The sequence below is a fragment of the Rhipicephalus sanguineus genome, chromosome 3 (assembly GCF_013339695.2).
Source record: "Rhipicephalus sanguineus isolate Rsan-2018 chromosome 3, BIME_Rsan_1.4, whole genome shotgun sequence".
Lineage (NCBI taxonomy): Eukaryota > Metazoa > Arthropoda > Arachnida > Ixodida > Ixodidae > Rhipicephalus > Rhipicephalus sanguineus.
Window position 1 is genome coordinate 157,776,710 of NC_051178.1, and position 18,448 is coordinate 157,795,157.

At 48.3% G+C, this 18,448-nt stretch overlaps 1 protein-coding gene across 1 annotated transcript in view; it reads left to right on the forward strand.

Moving 5' to 3' along the window:
- The first annotated feature begins 6,011 nt into the window (after positions 1-6,011).
- LOC119387578 (ADAMTS-like protein 1) overlaps positions 6,012-18,448 on the forward strand; it is a 251,341-nt gene continuing 238,904 nt past the window's right edge. Inside the window, exon 1 of the mRNA XM_049413560.1 lies at positions 6,012-6,233. Within this exon, the coding sequence (XP_049269517.1) occupies positions 6,165-6,233 (69 nt within the window). The 5' untranslated portion in view covers positions 6,012-6,164. The remainder of the gene's footprint in view (positions 6,234-18,448) is intronic.

Consider the following 18,448-nt stretch of genomic DNA (forward strand, 5'->3'; position numbering starts at 1 on the left):
CCGGAAAACGAAGTTTTGTTTTCGCAGCCAACCTTCAAAAAGCCGGGCCGGGCCGGGCCCGGGATTATGTTTTCGTACGGCGGGCCGGGCCGGGCGGGCTCGCAGCCCTTTGCCGTCGGGCTCGGGCGGGCCTTCGACAAAGTCAGCGGGCCCGGGCCGGGCTCGGGCTCGGAAATGCGGCCCGTGCACAGCTCTAGTGGCTAGGTCATATCTTGTCTTCAAAATAACCTACAAAGAACGCAAAGTAAGGAGAGGATATTAATGCAGTGGGCTGCAGAAATCAGTGTTGTGCGCGGCTAAATAAAACCCGACTGTCGTGCCTTGCTACGCGTTATGAACATATACCGAGATGCGTACGTAAACGTGGCAATGTTTTTTGCTGTTAGACAATATTGTCAGCGTAGAAGCGCTATATAAGACCCGTTGCTTGGTTGGCGTCACGTTGCTCCAGTCACGATGCCTCAAAAAGAATTTACGCATGGTTTCATTTCTCTCTGTTCTTTATTTACGATTTCACCACCTCGTACTTGAAAACGCTTCTTGCAGTCGCGTTGAAAAAATTATGGTGAAAAATCGTTGCCTGAGCCTAAGGGGAGGTACATAATATAATGGCGGCTACCGGGAAATATGTTGCCGACGGCTACAATCTTGACGCGTTCCGCTAGTATATGTTATGGACCTAACAGGAAGATTTAAATGATTGAGAAACGGTGGCGATAACGATAACAGCCCTGCCTCGTATTCGCTGTGAAAAAAAAAACAAAGAAAAAAAAACAAGCTGTACTGCTAGAATTGTTTTACGGAGAAAATATCAGTCATGACGGAGAAGCCGGACACAATCTTCGCGAAGGAAGACGACCAATGACAAACCGCATTTAAGAACGACAAGTTTTGAGAAAACTGAAAAAAAAAATGTCGGATTAGTGCGAAAACAAAGAGCTTCGTACTGAGAGAACAAGCTAGTTAGCTGGTTGCGCTTTTATGTTATAGACAAGCGATAACGCTAATATCAAGTAGCCACTGAAAAGGAAGGCATAAAAAAGCACCGTTCACTAGTGATGGCTTATATTGAAAGTCGACAGGTATCTGCCCTCACAGGCTATGACTTAGTTTAGGCATAAACCAGCAGAAACCCCAGAATGTAAACGCGGTCATAGAAACTGTGAACAATTACGATAACACCTTTCGTGACTCGAGCGATATTAATAATTATATTGATATTCTTTTTCGCGCTGTACAACAGAAGCCTGACCGAAAGGTATTATCTAACAGTAACAAAAAAAAAAAGCTTCTCATAGGTAATGTTCGTCTGTACGGTGTCCGGTCGACATCAGGGACTATGATGTTTTCAAACACGTGCTCTCTATCGCCACGTACGTATTCTGTCTGCCTACTGCATGCGTATATCTGCCTGCTAATTGTTCTCCCTTATTAGCGCTGTTACCCGGATTTAGGAATTAACGCTCGTTCATCAACGCGCGCAAGAGTGAAGTTGGCTTTATAAATATTTTATCACTATTTAACCCATCGCAAACAGATGAGCTTCTAGTGGATGATCGTTGCGCTTCTCACAGTGACGTGTGCGAGAAAACAGCATGGCGTCGTTAGGAGAAGTGGCTGCGTCGACGGCAAAGAAATCGAGTGAGTGATCTAGGTTGCACCGCCAGATAAAGCATACGACCGATAATTTCCAAAACAGACTTCCAAACGAATAAGAAACGCTTGGACAGTTCTAGTGGGTCACTTTATATATAACCACACCATGGACGCGTGAATACACATTTAAACGCTTGCAAAGCAGTTTTTATGGCGAGACCTGCAGATGGCAATAGATTCTGGCGGATCGTGTACGCGGACTACACGACGCGTCGAACAACTTTCGGCGCCCCCTCGCCTCTTTCATCTGTCGCGATACTCGGCGGCGGCAATTCACACCAATCGGTGTGCCCCTCTGTCTCATGACGTAGAGTACGCGCTAGCGATGTCAAGAGCAGTTGCCCTTTGGACTCGCTATGGGACGGACGCGTGTGCTTCGCTCGGAGGAAGAAGAGTGGGAACTGAAGGAGCGCCAACGCGCACAGAAGCGCGAACGGGTGCGGAAACGAGTGAGTGAGTGAGTGAGTGAGTGAGTGAGTGAGTGAGTGAGTGAGTGAGTGAGTGAGTGAGTGAGTGAGTGAGTGAGTGAGTGAAGTGAGTGAGTGAGTGAGTGAGTGAGTGAGTGAGTGAGTGAGTGAGTGAGTGAGTGAGTGAGTGAGTGAGTGAGTGAGTGAGTGAGTGAGCGAGCGAGCGAGTGAGTGAGTGAGTGAGTGAGTGAGTGAGTGAGTGAGTGAGTGAGTGAGTGAGTGAGTGAGTGAGTGAGTGAGTGAGTGAGTGAGTGAGAACTTTATTGTGGTCCAAAAGTGGCAGAAGCTGAACGCGACTGGAGGTCCCGCTAGCTCAGCCAGGTGGCTCCACACAGGAAAGTGCCGGAAGCTGGAGCCTCTCGGCGATGTCCCGGGCCCTCTGGACTGCCAGGAGTTGGTTGAAGCCATTGCCACAGAACGTGCAGCCGCAGCCGCTGGCTTCCATTTCCCCAGCAGTGGAAGGTTTCTGAATTTTTTAACTGCTTTCGCTGTTCCTATATTACTCAGCTACCGTAGTTTCTGCGGTAGTCTGCTCTGGACTAAAAGAAAGAAAAATCATTTTATTTTTTTTTCACCTTTTTGTGATCTTCCTGTGGGGCAGCATCAGCTGACCTACGCAAGATGAATCTTACGGAAGAGCGAATAAGGGCACCGGAAAGGGACGGACAGAGACGGAGAGAAGAAAATTTTTTTAGTCTGGATGTAGTCATCCACGCTCGTCCATCTCATATACGTCCGGATGACGCGCACCCATGCCGAGACGACAGTTACGAGAGCGTTGGTCTTTCCCGGAAGGGGGACGAAGGACCTCATTTCGGGAAGACATTCATTAAACAAAGAGCGTGCGCCGCTAGCTGGCAGTTTCTCTGATTTTCCGCGTGTCTGTCCGTCTGAGCTCCCTGTTCTTTTCACCAGGCCGAGCGAAACGAGACAACGAGCGAAGCAGCCGCTGACGAGACATTCCCGGTATGGGACACGTGCCTGGCGGTGGCACAAGGGGGAGGAGGGGGGGGGGGGCACGGCTCGTCGGCATAATCGCGCGACTTCCTGCGGCCGCTGATCACCCGTATCGTTTGTCACACAACATTGGGCGCCGGTGACAGCCAATCACCGTCGGCCGTCAGCAATCGCCAAACGAGCTATCGATCCCCACCAGACAGGGAAGCAGCCAGGAAGAGACTTCTTTCTTTTTCTTCCTCAAGAAAAAAAAAAACTGCCTCACCCCTTCGTATTGAAAGGAGGACGAAGACGATGCGTGGTCCGGCGACTCCGGCCACGCGGTGCCCGGCGGCGTCTGCGTTGTGGCGTCTCGATACGACGAGACGGCCAATCTTGGTGCGACCAGCATCGCCGCCTTATCGACCGTGCCAGCGGCGCCTATCCTGGCCGCGATCTGTCTTGTACTCGCCAGTTGTACGGATCGTCCTACAGATGGCGCGAGGATAACTTTGGGGGCGACTCGTTCCCCGCTTCTCCTAATGCCGGCGTCCTGTGTACTGAGCGCGTACAGCTCGTCCGAGGAAGTCGGTGTATAACGGTACTGTCATTAGTAAGGGAGCCAAAATGCGGGATCAACGATTGCCCGGTATACGCGAAGAAAAAGGGAGGAGTGTAATGCGTTCAATAGTGCGTGCGATAACAGTGGCGAGCAGTTACCGTCTTTACCGTAGTAGCAGTGGTGGTAGTATATCAGTAATGATAAGCAGATAGGCAATCAAAAATCATATGTAATTTGTACGACGCTAATTGTCAAGTCTTCTTTCTTTCTTTCTTTCTTTCTTTCTTTCTTTCTTTCTTTCTTTCTTTCTTTCTTTCTTTCTTTCTTTCTTTTTGCATTACCGCTACAATCAAAACCGCGACTTCGAGCTCACAGTGCACAGCCACTGCGCGACCACGCCGGCTCTTATATGTTTTCCTTCAGTATCGTCATTCACATTTCTTATCTCTCACTGTTATATTCAAGTTAACTTTGGCATATCTTGAATTCGTCACGCTTCCTTGTCCCTTTTCGAGTAGCGTTTTGCGTGCGCCGCTATTCAATTATTGACAGTTGTAACTGGAATTTGAAAGCCTCAACGCTTCTATGGTGAAGGTGCGAGGCATAATTTTACCCTCCACGAAACTTTGACATCGATTCCAACTAAGTTAATGACGAACATGAGCCTTCCAGTCAATAAATAAATAAATAAATAAATAAATAAATAAATAAATAAATAAATAAATAAATAAATAAATAAAAATGAAAGGGAAAGAAAAGCGCGTGTACCGTGGTGGAGCGACTGTGTAGCATATTTTAAAAAACCACTCCACAAGCCAAGCTGTGGATCTGTGTGAGCTAGTGTAGCAAACTTTTGATCTACAAGTTGTACGGGTTAAAGAAGACAGAATGGAAAGAGAGACGGAAAGTGTTTTTCTTATAGCTAATGCTTTGAGTAATAAACAGAACTTATCCATCGTCTAACGAAAGAGAGATAGAGGAAATGCAACAGCTGTGGAACTAATTTGATGGCGCTGGAATAAGACAGAAAGAATACGCCAGTATCGAGCAATTGGCATCGCTTTGAGAATCCGAAGTAGTGAGAATAAATTTGAAGTCCTGTGCCACAACCAGCGTCTGTTACAAGTTATGTGTTCTTTAAAGCCAAGTAATAACGTGTAAGCACTAAAATTAATTTACACCCGAACCATCGACACCATAGTGATTTCTGCTGACATACACGTGTGTGAAGAGGGACAGCAGCAATACAGAGAGAGGCGCTTTGCTTCCTAAAGGCAAGAAATGCTGATTATCACTCGCTATGCTCGCACAGATAGATTAAGCAAGGCATTCACGCGAACACTGCTATTCGTAATATAGTTTCTTATTTCGCAAGGAAGTTCCTTCTTGCGGACCCATAACACTAGCGAACACACACTTCAGACTACCCTGTACGACAAAGGACAACTACTGCTTTGCGGTTGTCCTGAGTCGTTCTGGAGTCTGTAGTGTGTACGCTAGTATTATGGATTCATCAAGTCAGTGCTAACTAGCACTGACTTGATGTCCGCCCCGTTTTGTTACTAACTAGCCCTGCTAAATGAATTGTAAAAGCATTTATTGCACGCTGGCGTAAGTGTCGACCAGTAGCTCAACCAACGGCTCAATTCACGGACCCCGAGCACGAGCGGCGTTCACGAGCAATGCGTGGTAGAGACAGGCCCACGAGATAGCGCGAGAGATGATGTCTTCCTCTTCGCTACAGAATTAACGAGTTAGCCCCCTCGCGAACTATCTATCGGGTCACTTCCGGTTTCGAGCGTCAGCGCTCTTCTATCGATGACGCCCACGCGTCAGCGTTGACGCCGGCCGCCGCAACGCTCCTTCCCGCGCGCCGTTTGAACGAGTCACGTGACGAACGACGCCGCCACGCACGGGTCGAACGTAGTCGAACGCTCGCGCCGGGTTGGCGGCGTCGGAGGACGGAGGTGGCGGGGGTGTGGAGCGCGGGGGTGTGGGGAAGCGCCTCTGCGGGTGCCCCCGGCGAAGAAGAGGCTCCACGCGCCGCCTCGCTCTCCTCTTCGCCGACGCAAAACTCCCGTCCCGTGGCAGAGCGCTCCTCTGTTCGCCGCCAGCCCGTCCCAGTGTCAGGTGGTCGACGCCGCACGCTGAACGCAGCCGCCGCCGAAAGAAATCTCTCCCGCTCCGCGCGCTTCTCCTGCCCTCTTCATCGGTTGGAGCCCCTCCACCGAGAGCTTCTTCTGTCCCGTTCGTCGCACCGTCCCGGACCAGCGAGCGTGCAGAGGAGACCAGCGACTGTCGCTCGAGCTGCACCGAGTGTTCCAGTTCATCGGGTGAAAGTGCGCGGCGTCCGAATTGGTGCTTCCGTTTTGTGAGACCCTCCCCCGCAAGTGACCATTCTGTAGCTCGGCAGCTGGCCGCTAGAAAAGAGAGAGCATTGCGTTGCGATGTAGTGTGGTGTTCTTGCGGAAAAGTGCGAGGAAAAGGCCCGGTGGACCGGCCGCTTTCTCGTGGCGAGAGCGTGAGCGCCCTGAAGGACGCTGATGTTTCGGAACATGTCCCGGATGGGTCGGCACCGCCACCGGACACCGGCGCTGTGGGCAACGGTCGCGGTGAGTGCGAGCGCGCAAAGAACTGCAGTGCATCTTGTTTCGACCCGCTTTACACTTCTCGGTAATTGCTGCACCAAAAGATGCGGTGGTAAATGAATGCAAAAAAATAAAAACCGAAAGTTAACGCGCAACTCATCCTACAGTCCCCGAGGACGAAAGGTCATCGCAAGGGACTTTGCAGACAGGAAGCAGCCACATACAGTTAGAACCTTTCTTTTTGATTTCCGTCTCCGGGGTGCATCGTCATCGATTAGTCTTGCGGCGACGACGGGCCAGTTTCTTGTGCGGTCTTTCCCCGATTCACCAGACGCGACGGGTTTGGGGGAAAAGGGAGACGCATTCCCGATGCATAAACGAAAAGATGAACACCGCCCGTCACATCTTCCCGGCTTTCTTTCTCTTCAGAACTCCCTTTTCACTCCTTCGCGAGATACTCCCTTTCCGTAAGACCCGAGAGAAACGAGCAGCGAATGCAAACAGCACTCGTGGTCTCCTCGGCAGAGCGCGTAAATGCTTTCCCCGGCATCGATTGATCGCGTCCTGGGACCCCTGCGTAGTCGTCGGCCCGGCGGTTTTGCTGCTGCTGCTGCTGCTGTCCTCACAGCTTCTTCCAAACTCACAACTACAGCGCGCTGCTATACTGTGCTGCTTTCACTCCTGTATCGTTCACTCTCTCTCATCGCCTTCTCATCCATTTTCCTTTCCTTCCAAGTCTGTAGAGCCTCGTGCGGTGACATCGTCTCCGCATCAGAGCCGGAGCGCAGTTGAGCGAGCGGCGCGCCGGGCCGGACTCGTGAAAAGGTCCCGCGCCGGGATTTCCATGACGGGGCCCTTGGCATCTTTATGGATGCTGCTTCTGCTTCGCGAACTCCTTCTCAGACTCCTTCTCCTCTTCTTTCTTGTCGCTTGGCCGCGGCGCCGGCGTCGAAGTAGCTTCGTCCGCATCAGCGCCGCGGCTACCGCTCGCTTGCTTGCTGGTGTTGTATGCGGCAGACAACACCGGGAGTGCGCGAAGGGATCCGGCATTGTTTGTTCTTCCACCGGAATTTCGCTCGCGTGGAAATAAAAAAAAAGAAAAAAAAACAGTTAGGTGGAGTGGAGGGACGCAACCACTTCACGAGCTGTGCTTGTTTTTCCCTTTTAAGTATTTTGCTTTCCTGCCTGTCTGGATGTCGCACTATACTTTGTTCCATCCCTCGGCAACGCGCGACACTTTCTGTACTTAAGGCTGAACATCTCCCCATGTTTTCTTTTTTTTTTTCTCTTCTCTATTTGTTCACTTACTGTCCGGGGTCTCAACGCAACTTATAGCGAAAGTTTTTGGAGACGTCGACGCGTTCAGAATCTCTCAATCTTCCGTCTGATGTAGCGCAGGGAAAGCGTGACAGGGAAAAGAAAACAAAAAAACAAAAAAGGACGCAGAACATGGCGTGAATAGAGTGATGTATACACCGACGCGACAGTGTATAATAGAGGAAGTTTGTTATGTACGACGAAGGCGACGGATGTGAGACGGGGTGGTCGTGTATACAACGAGATGAATAGAAATTGCTCGAAGTGAGCAAAAAAGTTGTAGCCCGCATATTCTTCTTTATGTATACATTGTTGGGAAAACTTCAGGTTGCTGATTATACAGACTTGCATTGCCATCCAGACACGAATAGTTAAAATGAAGAATGAGTGGGCCCCTTTTTTGCGCGCAGTATAATGATATGGTAGCATGCGCGGTGAAAAGCCGCGGTACAGTTTACGGCACGTTTAACAAATGGTAGTTGAGCTCCCAAGCTCGCCACACTATGTTTCTTTCGCATGCGGCATGGCGCTGAATGCGATTCACCGACGTGTGTGCAAAGAACCATGAAACTCGGTCCAACATGGTTTTGTTACTCTTTAACGTCTTTCAGGCCTGTTCCTGAATGGAACGCGAATGGAACGCGAATCTCACGTGACATAGGTCGGCAAACTCACTCATGAGTCGACTCAGTCAGACTCACTCAGACTCACTGAGACTCAGATCGAGCCGTGAGTCTGAGTCTGAGTGAATCCGGTTGAGGTAAATTTTGGTGAGTCTGAGTCCGAATGAGCTCCACGTTTCTTTTTTTTTTTTTTTTTTTTGCCGACCTGTGCGAGTCACGTCCATTACAGGGTATACGAGTGGCACAGCAATCAGTTTGCTGCACCCGGTATGCAATATTCCTTAGATCTCTCGTACATTATATTATACATTCGATTTAACTATCTTTAAAGGTTTGTTAGCCGGTGATTGCGCGAAATACTCATATGGAACATGAAAGGGGTGCATGAGGAGCTGCATGCAAGTGATTTACTTATAATCTCGGCGCACTTTCCTCGAGAAAACTGATGCCAATTTGACATGGTCCTTTGTGTCCCGCCGGTCGTCGAAATTAATCCGGAATGCACCACCACGGCGCGCCTAACGATCATATCGTGTTTTTTAGGGGCGAAGCTCCTTAAGGCGGCACCCGTTCGTCCCTCGTAGTCGTCGTCGTCGTAGTAGCAGTAGTAGTCGTAGTCGTAGTCCGTAACAAGTCTTACGCTTTGACCTCCAAGGTGGTGCCGGTGGGAGATTTTTCCTGTGCGTTGTTGAACAATAAAATATTCGCAGCGTGCGCGTTAACTAAAAGCCGAATTCTTCTGTCTCTCATTCCCCATTAGCAGCCATTGGCATGTTCCAGTAGGAAACGTTAGTAAAAGTAGAAGTGTTAGTGTTAGCTAAAAGCCGACTTCTTCTGTCTCTCATTCCCATTAGCAGCCATTGTTTACCTCCAAGGTAGTGCCTGGTGAGATTTCTCCTGTGCGTGATTAAACAATAAAAATTTTGTTCAAACCGCCGTTGATTGATGAAATAAACCAATGAAAGACGCGAGATGTTTTATAAAAGCAAAACGAAAGAACGCCAGATGTTTCTAAAGCAAAACGAAAAGACGCCAGCTGCTTAACGAAAGACGCCAGATTTTTCTAAAGCAATGGTTTTCTAAACAATGAAAATTCACAGCGTACATGTAAAATTAAAGTGAGCTGCAAGTCGTCATAACTCATCGAACCTTTAGTATAAACGCGCCCGATCTCACGTCGGTGATGATGTACTGGGCAGAATTCACGGAAGATTCACGGTTTACCGATGAACCTCCGCAGCTTCGCCCACTCATCATCATTCACTCCGTGGATATACTGTGATTTTTTTTTGCATGTAAAATCAGCGAAATCGTCATCATCATTATTTTGAAAAGAAACGACGAAGTGTGTTCTGCATACAGTGAAATGTGGACATGAAAATGCAGGATGCAGCGCAAATCACCCCCCCCCCCCTTTCCCCACCACACACACACACACACTACACACGACGTCGCAACTTCACCTATTGTTTTCTCTACCTGATACGAGTCTTGAAATATCAAACGTTAGGAGATGGACCTTAGCGAGCATAGAGGTTTTGGTCCTCGTATCCCACTAAAGTATTAAAAAAAATATCTTTCACGTTATCACCGCACCTATCAGTAGCAACAACAGAAGCAGTTATTCTCTATGTATACAACTTCCATCGGGTCTGAGGAAGCCATAAAAGGCAGCAGATGCGCACCTCATATTCCAAGCGCTTAAGTGCGTCAGCGTTGCGCCTGTGTTGCGCTGAACATAAGCCGTAGAAGACCCACGGATTAAGCTATATAATACTCTGAGCACCACCGCATTTCCCCCGGAATCGCTTTTTTGTTTTCGCTTATTCTTCGCTCATATTACGCGTAGAGAGATTTAGTTGCGTGTGATGCTTCGCGCAGGCAAACACGAGGATACGTAAGTTAAGTTCACTACGCGCTGCCGCATGTCCGAAACACTGGTAGTTTCACACATATACGCAAATATTTGTGCGTACATATTGAACGAATGCAACGAAAGAGGGCCAGGGAACAAAGGAGTGTTAAGGACATCTTAGTCGAAATCAAGAAGAAGAAATGGCAAATGGGCGAGGCATGCAGCGCGTAGGCAAGATAACCGCTGGTCATTAAGAGTAACCGAGTGGATTCGAAGAGAAGGCAAGCGCGCGAGGGGAAGGCAAAAAGGTTACGTGGGCAGATGAGATTAAGAAGTTTGCGGGGATAACGTGGAAGCATGCAAGTACACGACCGAGTTAATCGGCGAGACATGCGTGAGGCCTAAGCCCTGCAGTGGGAGTAGTCAGGCTGGTTAAGACGATGATGATATAACGAATATACACTACGTTGCACCTTCTTTTCATTACGCGATCGAGTCTTTCCAAGACCCGCGGGATGTCACAGCCATGTTTCGCTTAAGTGCGTCAACTGTGTCCGTGTATTACGTTAATGCGGTGGTTGCTGAAGCGCTCAGTGCGAACAATATGACCCTGCGGTGTTTTTTTGTGACCTGCATTTATTAACAGCGCTATTGAGCGAAGAAAGCTGCGGAAGGCAAGAGCCTATAGGTTTAATGTGCATACGCGAGTCGCGAGAAGGGTATTTACTTTCTGCGCACGCACGCTTGGATCACGCGTGATCCTTATATACACGCAGAGATCCATTATACATTCGTGCAACTGGCTTTATTGAGTTTCTTACTTTGCAGTGGCCTATATTAGAGAGGTTACAATACTCCCGTTCCTCAATCTTTCGCTTTCTTTTCCCCCCTTTCTTTTTCATGACAGCTTTTCCTGTTCGCTCTTCTTTCCATCTTTCTTTCTACTTCCTCTTCCGTTTAGTGTAGGTAGCAAACCAGATGTTTCAATTCAGGTTAAACTCCCTTTCCTTATTTGTATCTCTCTCGCTCTCGCTCGGTATAAAAATATCTGTAGTATGCTATCTATGGGTTCACGCTAGCATAGACACTTCAGACTCGGTTAGTTCGCGGAACTTATTTGGGTGATTTAGCAGCAACAGTTTACCGCACGGAAATTACGGTAATACCACACAGTCGTGTTTGGCACGCTTCTTCTTTAGTCTGCAAGACCTCCATTAGCTCACTTTGATCATCTCATGTCGTTACACCTTACACAATGAGCTGTTCGCGCGGCTAAAACGTTTAAAAATGCTACGTGCCGACCACGACGGTACGGTGTTACCACTTACCGCTCGGTAAAACAGCACTGCTAAAACACCATAATGAAAAGCCATCGGCCTCACCGTGCGCGTACATATATATCCAGTGCAAAAGAAGCCGCGCTTCGCTCACCTGATCTCTCGTGCCGCAAGTTGCACGATTTCGTGCAATACGGGAAACGGGACACGACGTAGAACGCAATCGCTGCCGTGACGCTCAGGTTGTAACGCGACCAAAGGAAAACCCCTTCCTTGCGTTTACGGCGGCCAAGCTGGTATACCGAGAAAGCGTATGTCGCCAAGCAGTAGGGCCACGGTGTCATATGTATACTCAATATTACACCGTCAGTACAGCGCATCATCGCAGGGTCTGGAACTGAGAGCACCGTCACTCCTCGTAGGCTGACACCAAGGAGACAACGGTGCCCCGTCCTCCATTGATATCGGTCGCGCCTTTCCAAGAAAAACAAAACAAAAAAAGCATGCACTTGTCACTTTCTTCGTCCGTGTCCTTAGCTCGCTGCAAGTTACGCCATGTATTACCGCCAGCAAGCCCATTCTTACATCCTTTGAAATGAAAATAAATAAATAAATAAATAAATAAATAAATAAATAAATAAATAAATAAATAAATAAATAAATAAATAAATAAATAAACTGTCCTGTACCAAGTCCTCAATACACGGGCTTTTATATCACCAGCCTACGCGATAATTTCACTGCTGCGACCGAGAATTCAACCCATGACATCAGCAGAGGTTTACGTGAAGCCTACTTATGCGTGCTGCTGTCCATTTCTTTTTAATTATATCTTGTTTAGGACATGTTGGCGCTTTTATATAGCGCCGGCTACTCCATTGCACAGATGCTAGAATCAGTAAAAATCACAGCAATGAAAAAAAATTACCTAAGGACAGTTCTCTTAAGTCAGACAAGCCATAAAAAAAAAAAAAACGATACCATATGAGCAAGAAGTCAATTCTTATATCGCCACAAAAAACAACGCAAAATACAGCCCAGTCGCGCAAGCAGCATAGTTCACACAAAATACAACCACACGAACACCGAATATGCTGGAAATAACGCTAATTGACATAACAACAGTAAATTTGGTAAAGTGCAGTGCTGCTCTTCTATACGACATTGGCGTAGACAGGATGGGGGTTTCAAACCCCCGCGAATTTCTTTTTATTCTACACGTGCGTCAATTATGCCTAACCTCCCTGCCTTACTTTGATTTGCATCTCTCTTCTCTCTCTCTACAACCGTCTATAGCATGTCATCTGAAGGTATATACACGCACATACAAACACACGCACGAACATACATGAAAGTTGGGTGATCCCCTCCACACTGAAAAAAATTTCTGGCTATATGCCTCTGCTATACGATGCTTATCGAAACATTTACGTACCGCGATAGCGATCTGCAGTAGCCGCTTCGGTGCCGCGGCCTTTCGGCTGAAATGGGCTGTTTGATTGATCGCGGGTACTGCTAAGTCGCCGAAAGCAAAACGGGGAGGGATGACAGAGAGGTGGTTTTGTCGGAATGCTCGCATTCTTTCCATCACAGTGGGAAGCTATATGCGGCACGAAAAGAACGACGCAAAACCAGAGCTTCTCGATCCTCTCTGTCCGCTCTTTTTTCAATTCTGTCGTCGTTTGCAGCGCGGAGCTTCACGCATGCGACGCAGTGGGTTGTGAGAGGCGTCGGCTGTGGCGGAGATGGGCTTCGGATTAATTTTGACCCACCTGGCGCTGGTTCACGCTCACCCTTACAGCACGCTACACGAGACCGTGTATGCATTGCGTCCCCGATCGGAATGCGGCCGTCGCATTCGGGTATGCGACCTGTTCTGCGTAAGATTTAGCACTGTATCCCCGCGGCAAACGAGGTGTGTGGGAAATAGGTGTGTGCAATGCACGCAGTACCGCGAGACACATCGTGAGAGCGCGCAAACGGCAAGTTGATTGGCACGTGAGTGATTTCGGTAGCAGCGGTGTAGCCAGACAGCTTTTCCGGAGTGTGTATATATGTGGGTAGGGGGGCGCTCCCTTTTTATGCATGTTCGTGAGTCTGTTTGTATGTGCGTGTGCGCTTGTAGTCAAGGCGGACTGACCCTGCACTGTGATACTCAAAATAAACCTGTCTTTGTAGCGATCAAAATTTGGATGTTTGTGAAAAGTTCATAACAGCATTATACTGTATGTCTAGGACAAAATGCAGCCGCTGGTGGATGCTAGGGCGTCTCTGTTGGATGTGTGCGGGAAAAAAAAAACGGGGGGGGGGGGGGTTCGTTTGACACACCCATAAGTGACGCCTCTGCAACTGCTGTATCTTGAGACCTGGGACACAGCAAGAATGATAAAGAACGAGAGATGTCTTAGGGTATAAGGTTTCGATTCTCACAACACGACAAAGTGGAGTTCACGAGGATGGCTTGGAGGACTAGCTGGTATTGCATCTTAGAAACGTTGCAGCGCACACGGACGTCCCCGTCTGTGTGAGCTGCAACGTTTCTAAGACGACAAAGTGGACTACGCATCGTTCTTTCTTTGCCTAAGAACAGTAGGCTTGTCGCTTTTCCCGGCTTCAGAGAGAAAAAGAGAACGACAATGGTAAGAAAAGAAAGAAAGAAAGCTAGGAAAGGTGAGAAGAAAAGGGAAGCCAGCATTGAGGGGTGGGGACCAAGCGCAGCGTGTCGGCAGCGGCGGCGTTAAACGGCATCGAGCTGTCCCTCCCTGTTCTGTCCTTTTTCTGTGTCGTTTATTTATTGTTCTTTTTTAACCTACCTGGCGTTTGTTTCGATCCTCTCGCGGCTTCTACAAACACTTTCCGTCAGAACAATTTCAAGGAGGACACGAGAATACTAACAAAGAGGAAAGGCCTCTAAAAAAAAAAAAAAGGAAAAAAGGTGAAAGCCCAGAAAACGAGTGAAAGAGGCCCGGACTTGACAGTAGGTGTGAAGAATGGTAACCGCGCCGCCGGAACAAGCTTTCTCGTCGTCTGCTTTCGAAAGAAAAAAAAAATCGTCTGCTCCTCGAGAAGAGCAGCGCTGAGCCGAGCCGAGTTTGCGGTAGGCGCCGCGACGTATTCGAGAGGCCACGCGGGGTAAGCCGAAAGCAGGCGTGCACACCCAGTGTAGAGACGGGGCATCGCGGTGCGGTATGTGGAAGTAAGTAAGTGCCTGTTGGTATAGAACAAAGAACGGCGCAGCGCGCGAGCCAGTCACTACAGGAAGCCCCGCTGACGCTGAAGGCCCCGGGGGAATACGCAAAAAATAAAACAAAAATGAGGGAAAGTAAACGAAATGTACGGAATGACGGTTTGGCTGTATGTAGGATGTTGGTGGCGTTCAGCGGACAGACATAAAAGGAGGCGGCTTTCTCGGAAAGCATCCCCGCAGAAGAAGCCCTTCTTCGTTGTTCTCCCTAGAGGCTCGGCTTGGCTTGGTCCGTTGGCTCCGCGGACATGCACGAAGTACGATTAGCACTCGCCGTCATGGAGGAAGGAAAAACTAAGGAGAGGCCCTATCGTATCCCAATGCATTGCAAAAACTGTGGCGGAAGTGACGTCAGATTTATGGGGCAAACAAGCCGATATGGGGCAAACAAAACAGCAGACGCCCCGCGGCGTGCTCTCCGCGGTGGTTCGGTTCTGTTCGGATTTGTAGTCCCGGCGTAAACTTAGCGCGTATCGTGCGGTTCGCACGCCGTAAAATGTTGCAAGCAGACGTTTACCAGGCTGTTCGTGCGCGGCAGGCCCGAGCGTTGCGTGCTGAAGTTCTTCGAGGAGCGTTTTTGTGCAACAGTACAGAAATTACCGGTACGTGCCGTAATCAAAAACATTCTGCCCCTGCCTCATCGTATTCGAACTCACCTAGCAGTGACTTACGCGTTCTGCTGAGCGTTAGGCCTTTCTTTTCCTTTCTTCTAGCCCGATTAGCGGTTCTTTGTTCGTGTACATGGAGTGAGCGCAGTAGATCGGCGCAACGCCAACCTATAGTTGACGTAACTTCACGTCGAAAAGAAGACACCGCCGTATTGTATACGCGATCGTGCACGTAAAGTTTGTAATTCCAGTGCGCACACAACACAAGCACGCAGCGAGCGCACACCGCGCGATACATACATCACGTAGTCCGATAATAACAACAAAAGTTTATTGCCCTTTCGCTTGAACGACACAGCCTCTAAAACGTACGATGTCTTCAGCGCATGGTATGTACGGCGCGTCAGACGCCAAAAACAAAATTTCACGTATGTTCCGAGTTGGCACAACGAGTAAGAAGCAACAGAGCGCACATCCGAGTGCTCCGCATGCAAATATCATGCCTTAGTGATCAGTAATGAAACGAACGTATACGTACAATGAAAAGTGACACCCGGCACTGCTCGCAGTATACACGCGATTTGCACAGGGTATACGCAACAGCTGGGCATTGCGTAGCTTTCCTAAAGAACACACACAAAGAGCAGCATGCGTGAATCGACTACACCGCTAGCACGGCGAAAAAGAAACAAACAAAAAAAGGCTGCAAAGTTTCGCGATGCGCGCATGCGCTTGCAAACGTCGCAACGGACGTCGCGAAAAGTTTCGCTGCGCCTTCGCTAGGAGGCGATGCGGGTGTTTGCGATGTGGCGGCTTCACGAGTGTGACGTCAGGGCCTCTCCTTAGTATTCCTTCCTCCATGCTCGCCGTAGCGCGTGCTATGGCTCTGCGGGGAGAGATACACCTTTGGCGGCTGCGACGGGCCCCGCAGGTGTCTTACGTCCAAAGTGCTTTTGTCTTTTATTCTTTTTTATAGTGCTGACCCGCGCTGACCTTTAAAAAGGCGTGTTTACACGACCGACTGAATGGGAGTAACACTACGAACAAACAGCACGAAGCACTGGAAACAGCACGAGTTTACGCAGGACTAACCTGTTTAATTGGTTCACGGCAACGATATAGGTTCGCTTGAGTACGCCTTTGTGACGACAGGCGAAAATAGTCGCGAGATATGCACAATCACTACAGGCATTAGACTCTTAGAGTGGACGTTCAGTATACGTTTTAGAGAAGTAGTTCACTATCAGGGCATGACGAAGCAAGAATTTTATTTGTTCTGTTCTATACCATAAATATTATCCGCTAAGTCGACGGGGCAATGTTGGTGATAACGAGAAATTGAAGTAGCAGAGACGCACGTGGGAGAAAAATATTGTTTGCTATTGAATTGAAACGCGTCTATCGGTTAACCACTCTGCTTTAAGAGCCACTCATTGATCTTCATGCTACAGCCACCAGCGCCGAGTGGCGCCTGCACATATCTCAGCTAATGGGAATGTGCGAACGTCGTTGAGTCTGTTATTGCGGTTGCATAAGAAAATACCATTTATGAAAGTGTGCGCTCACTCTATGAAGCCGCAAGTGTCGTACTCCATTTCAAATGGAATGCCCTGCCCGCACGCATCGGAGCGTCAAAGCTGATGTTCTCACTGTATACCGTAATTGCGAGCGGCATAACCTTAGATCATAGATCGCAGTGTGTAACAGGAAAAAAGAAGGTAAACACACAGCACATATTCAAGCAGTTCATGTGAAATGCCCTACGTAAAAGAAAAAAAAAACAAGGCATGCTCATATGAACATTGATAATGAGCAACATTATGTCAGCGAAAGCGGTGAGTTGATTGCGAATGTGAAAGCAAGCGGATTGATTGGGAGGACTCGATATGTGTAACAGAGATAATAAACAAAAGAAGAATAAAAAAAAAACGTCACTCTACTCTGCAATCAAACCTGAGCCAACGACGAAATTCTCTAAAGAAGTTACGAAGCAGACGGGGGGTAGAAAGGTGAACCCTTGCACCGCCAAGCCGAAAGTTTAATGAGGCACTCGCGAACAGCGCCGAAAGGTCGCAGAGGGTATACCGCAACCCCCATAGCTTTTTTTATTTTTCTGATCGTTCAAAAGCACCGGACTGAGGCGAAACGAACGTATCGAGATTTTAGTCGAGTCAACAGCAGCCGGGTTGTAAAAACGTGGCGTATAGGGCGGAGGGCGGAAGGAGACGAAGGATTTATGCTCCCTTCTTTTTCATACATCGGCGCATGCACGCACGCTCGACGGTGCGTTCCGTGAAACGGTTGGTTGCAATATATATTCGGCCGCGCAGCTCCTGTGGCGTCCTCTTTATGGCTGTATCTGTGGTGGCGGAACACGCTACTCGCTCGATAAATGCCCCCCCCCCCTCCCTCTTTGCCGTTGGTGTCGTTTTGTGAAGTCAGCCGACAGTGACTCCAGGTGTAATGAACACTTTACTTGGAGGTATGCAAAACAGGAGAAAGAATGCACGTCTTACGTACTTTGCTGAATCTATAATCCCTTACTTGTTGGAGGCGAAATGCAAGAACTCAGTCAAATTAGTCAGTCAATTGATCAACCAAGAAATCATTAAACTATTCAACCAAATCAATTAACGCGAACATTAAAACAGAAAATTGGAATCGTGTGTGAAAAACACCCTTCCGTTAAATACAGTCGAATCCGGATACATCGATCCCACGTATAACGAATTATATTTGCATATCGAATAGCCTTAAAACTACCTTGACAAAATTTCGATACATAAAATATTTTACGTACCGAATTACCTACACATCGAACGTTTTGTGAACCCCTTCTGGTTCGATATATCCGGGCTCGACGTCGTTAAAGAAAGAAATTCCAATCATCAAAGCGAGATATCTTTATGGCAACTTTGTGACACGCTGTTTAGGATGTTTGCGCTTTGCCTAGACGCCTTTTATAACAAAACCTAAACAAAATTAAGCTCACACGACATATCACGGAGACAAAAAAAAAATGCTGGGAACTCCAAGCACCGAATGAAAAGGAAAAAAAAAACAAAATCGCATCTATATAAGCGTTTGGCGATTCTCTCGCCGTGCATTTGACATAGTTGTATACATTATATACGTAGTGGCGACGCTGAGACGCCGCGATGTCGGTACACACTCCACATGGATCGAGCTTATGTATAAGGGCAGGGCATTCACCGAAAGTCAGGACAGCGGACAAAAACACGCCTGTTTACGCCTCATTTCTCCGCATGCGACTGCTGATGGAGTGAGGTCGGGTGCACGTACGCCATTTGCCAG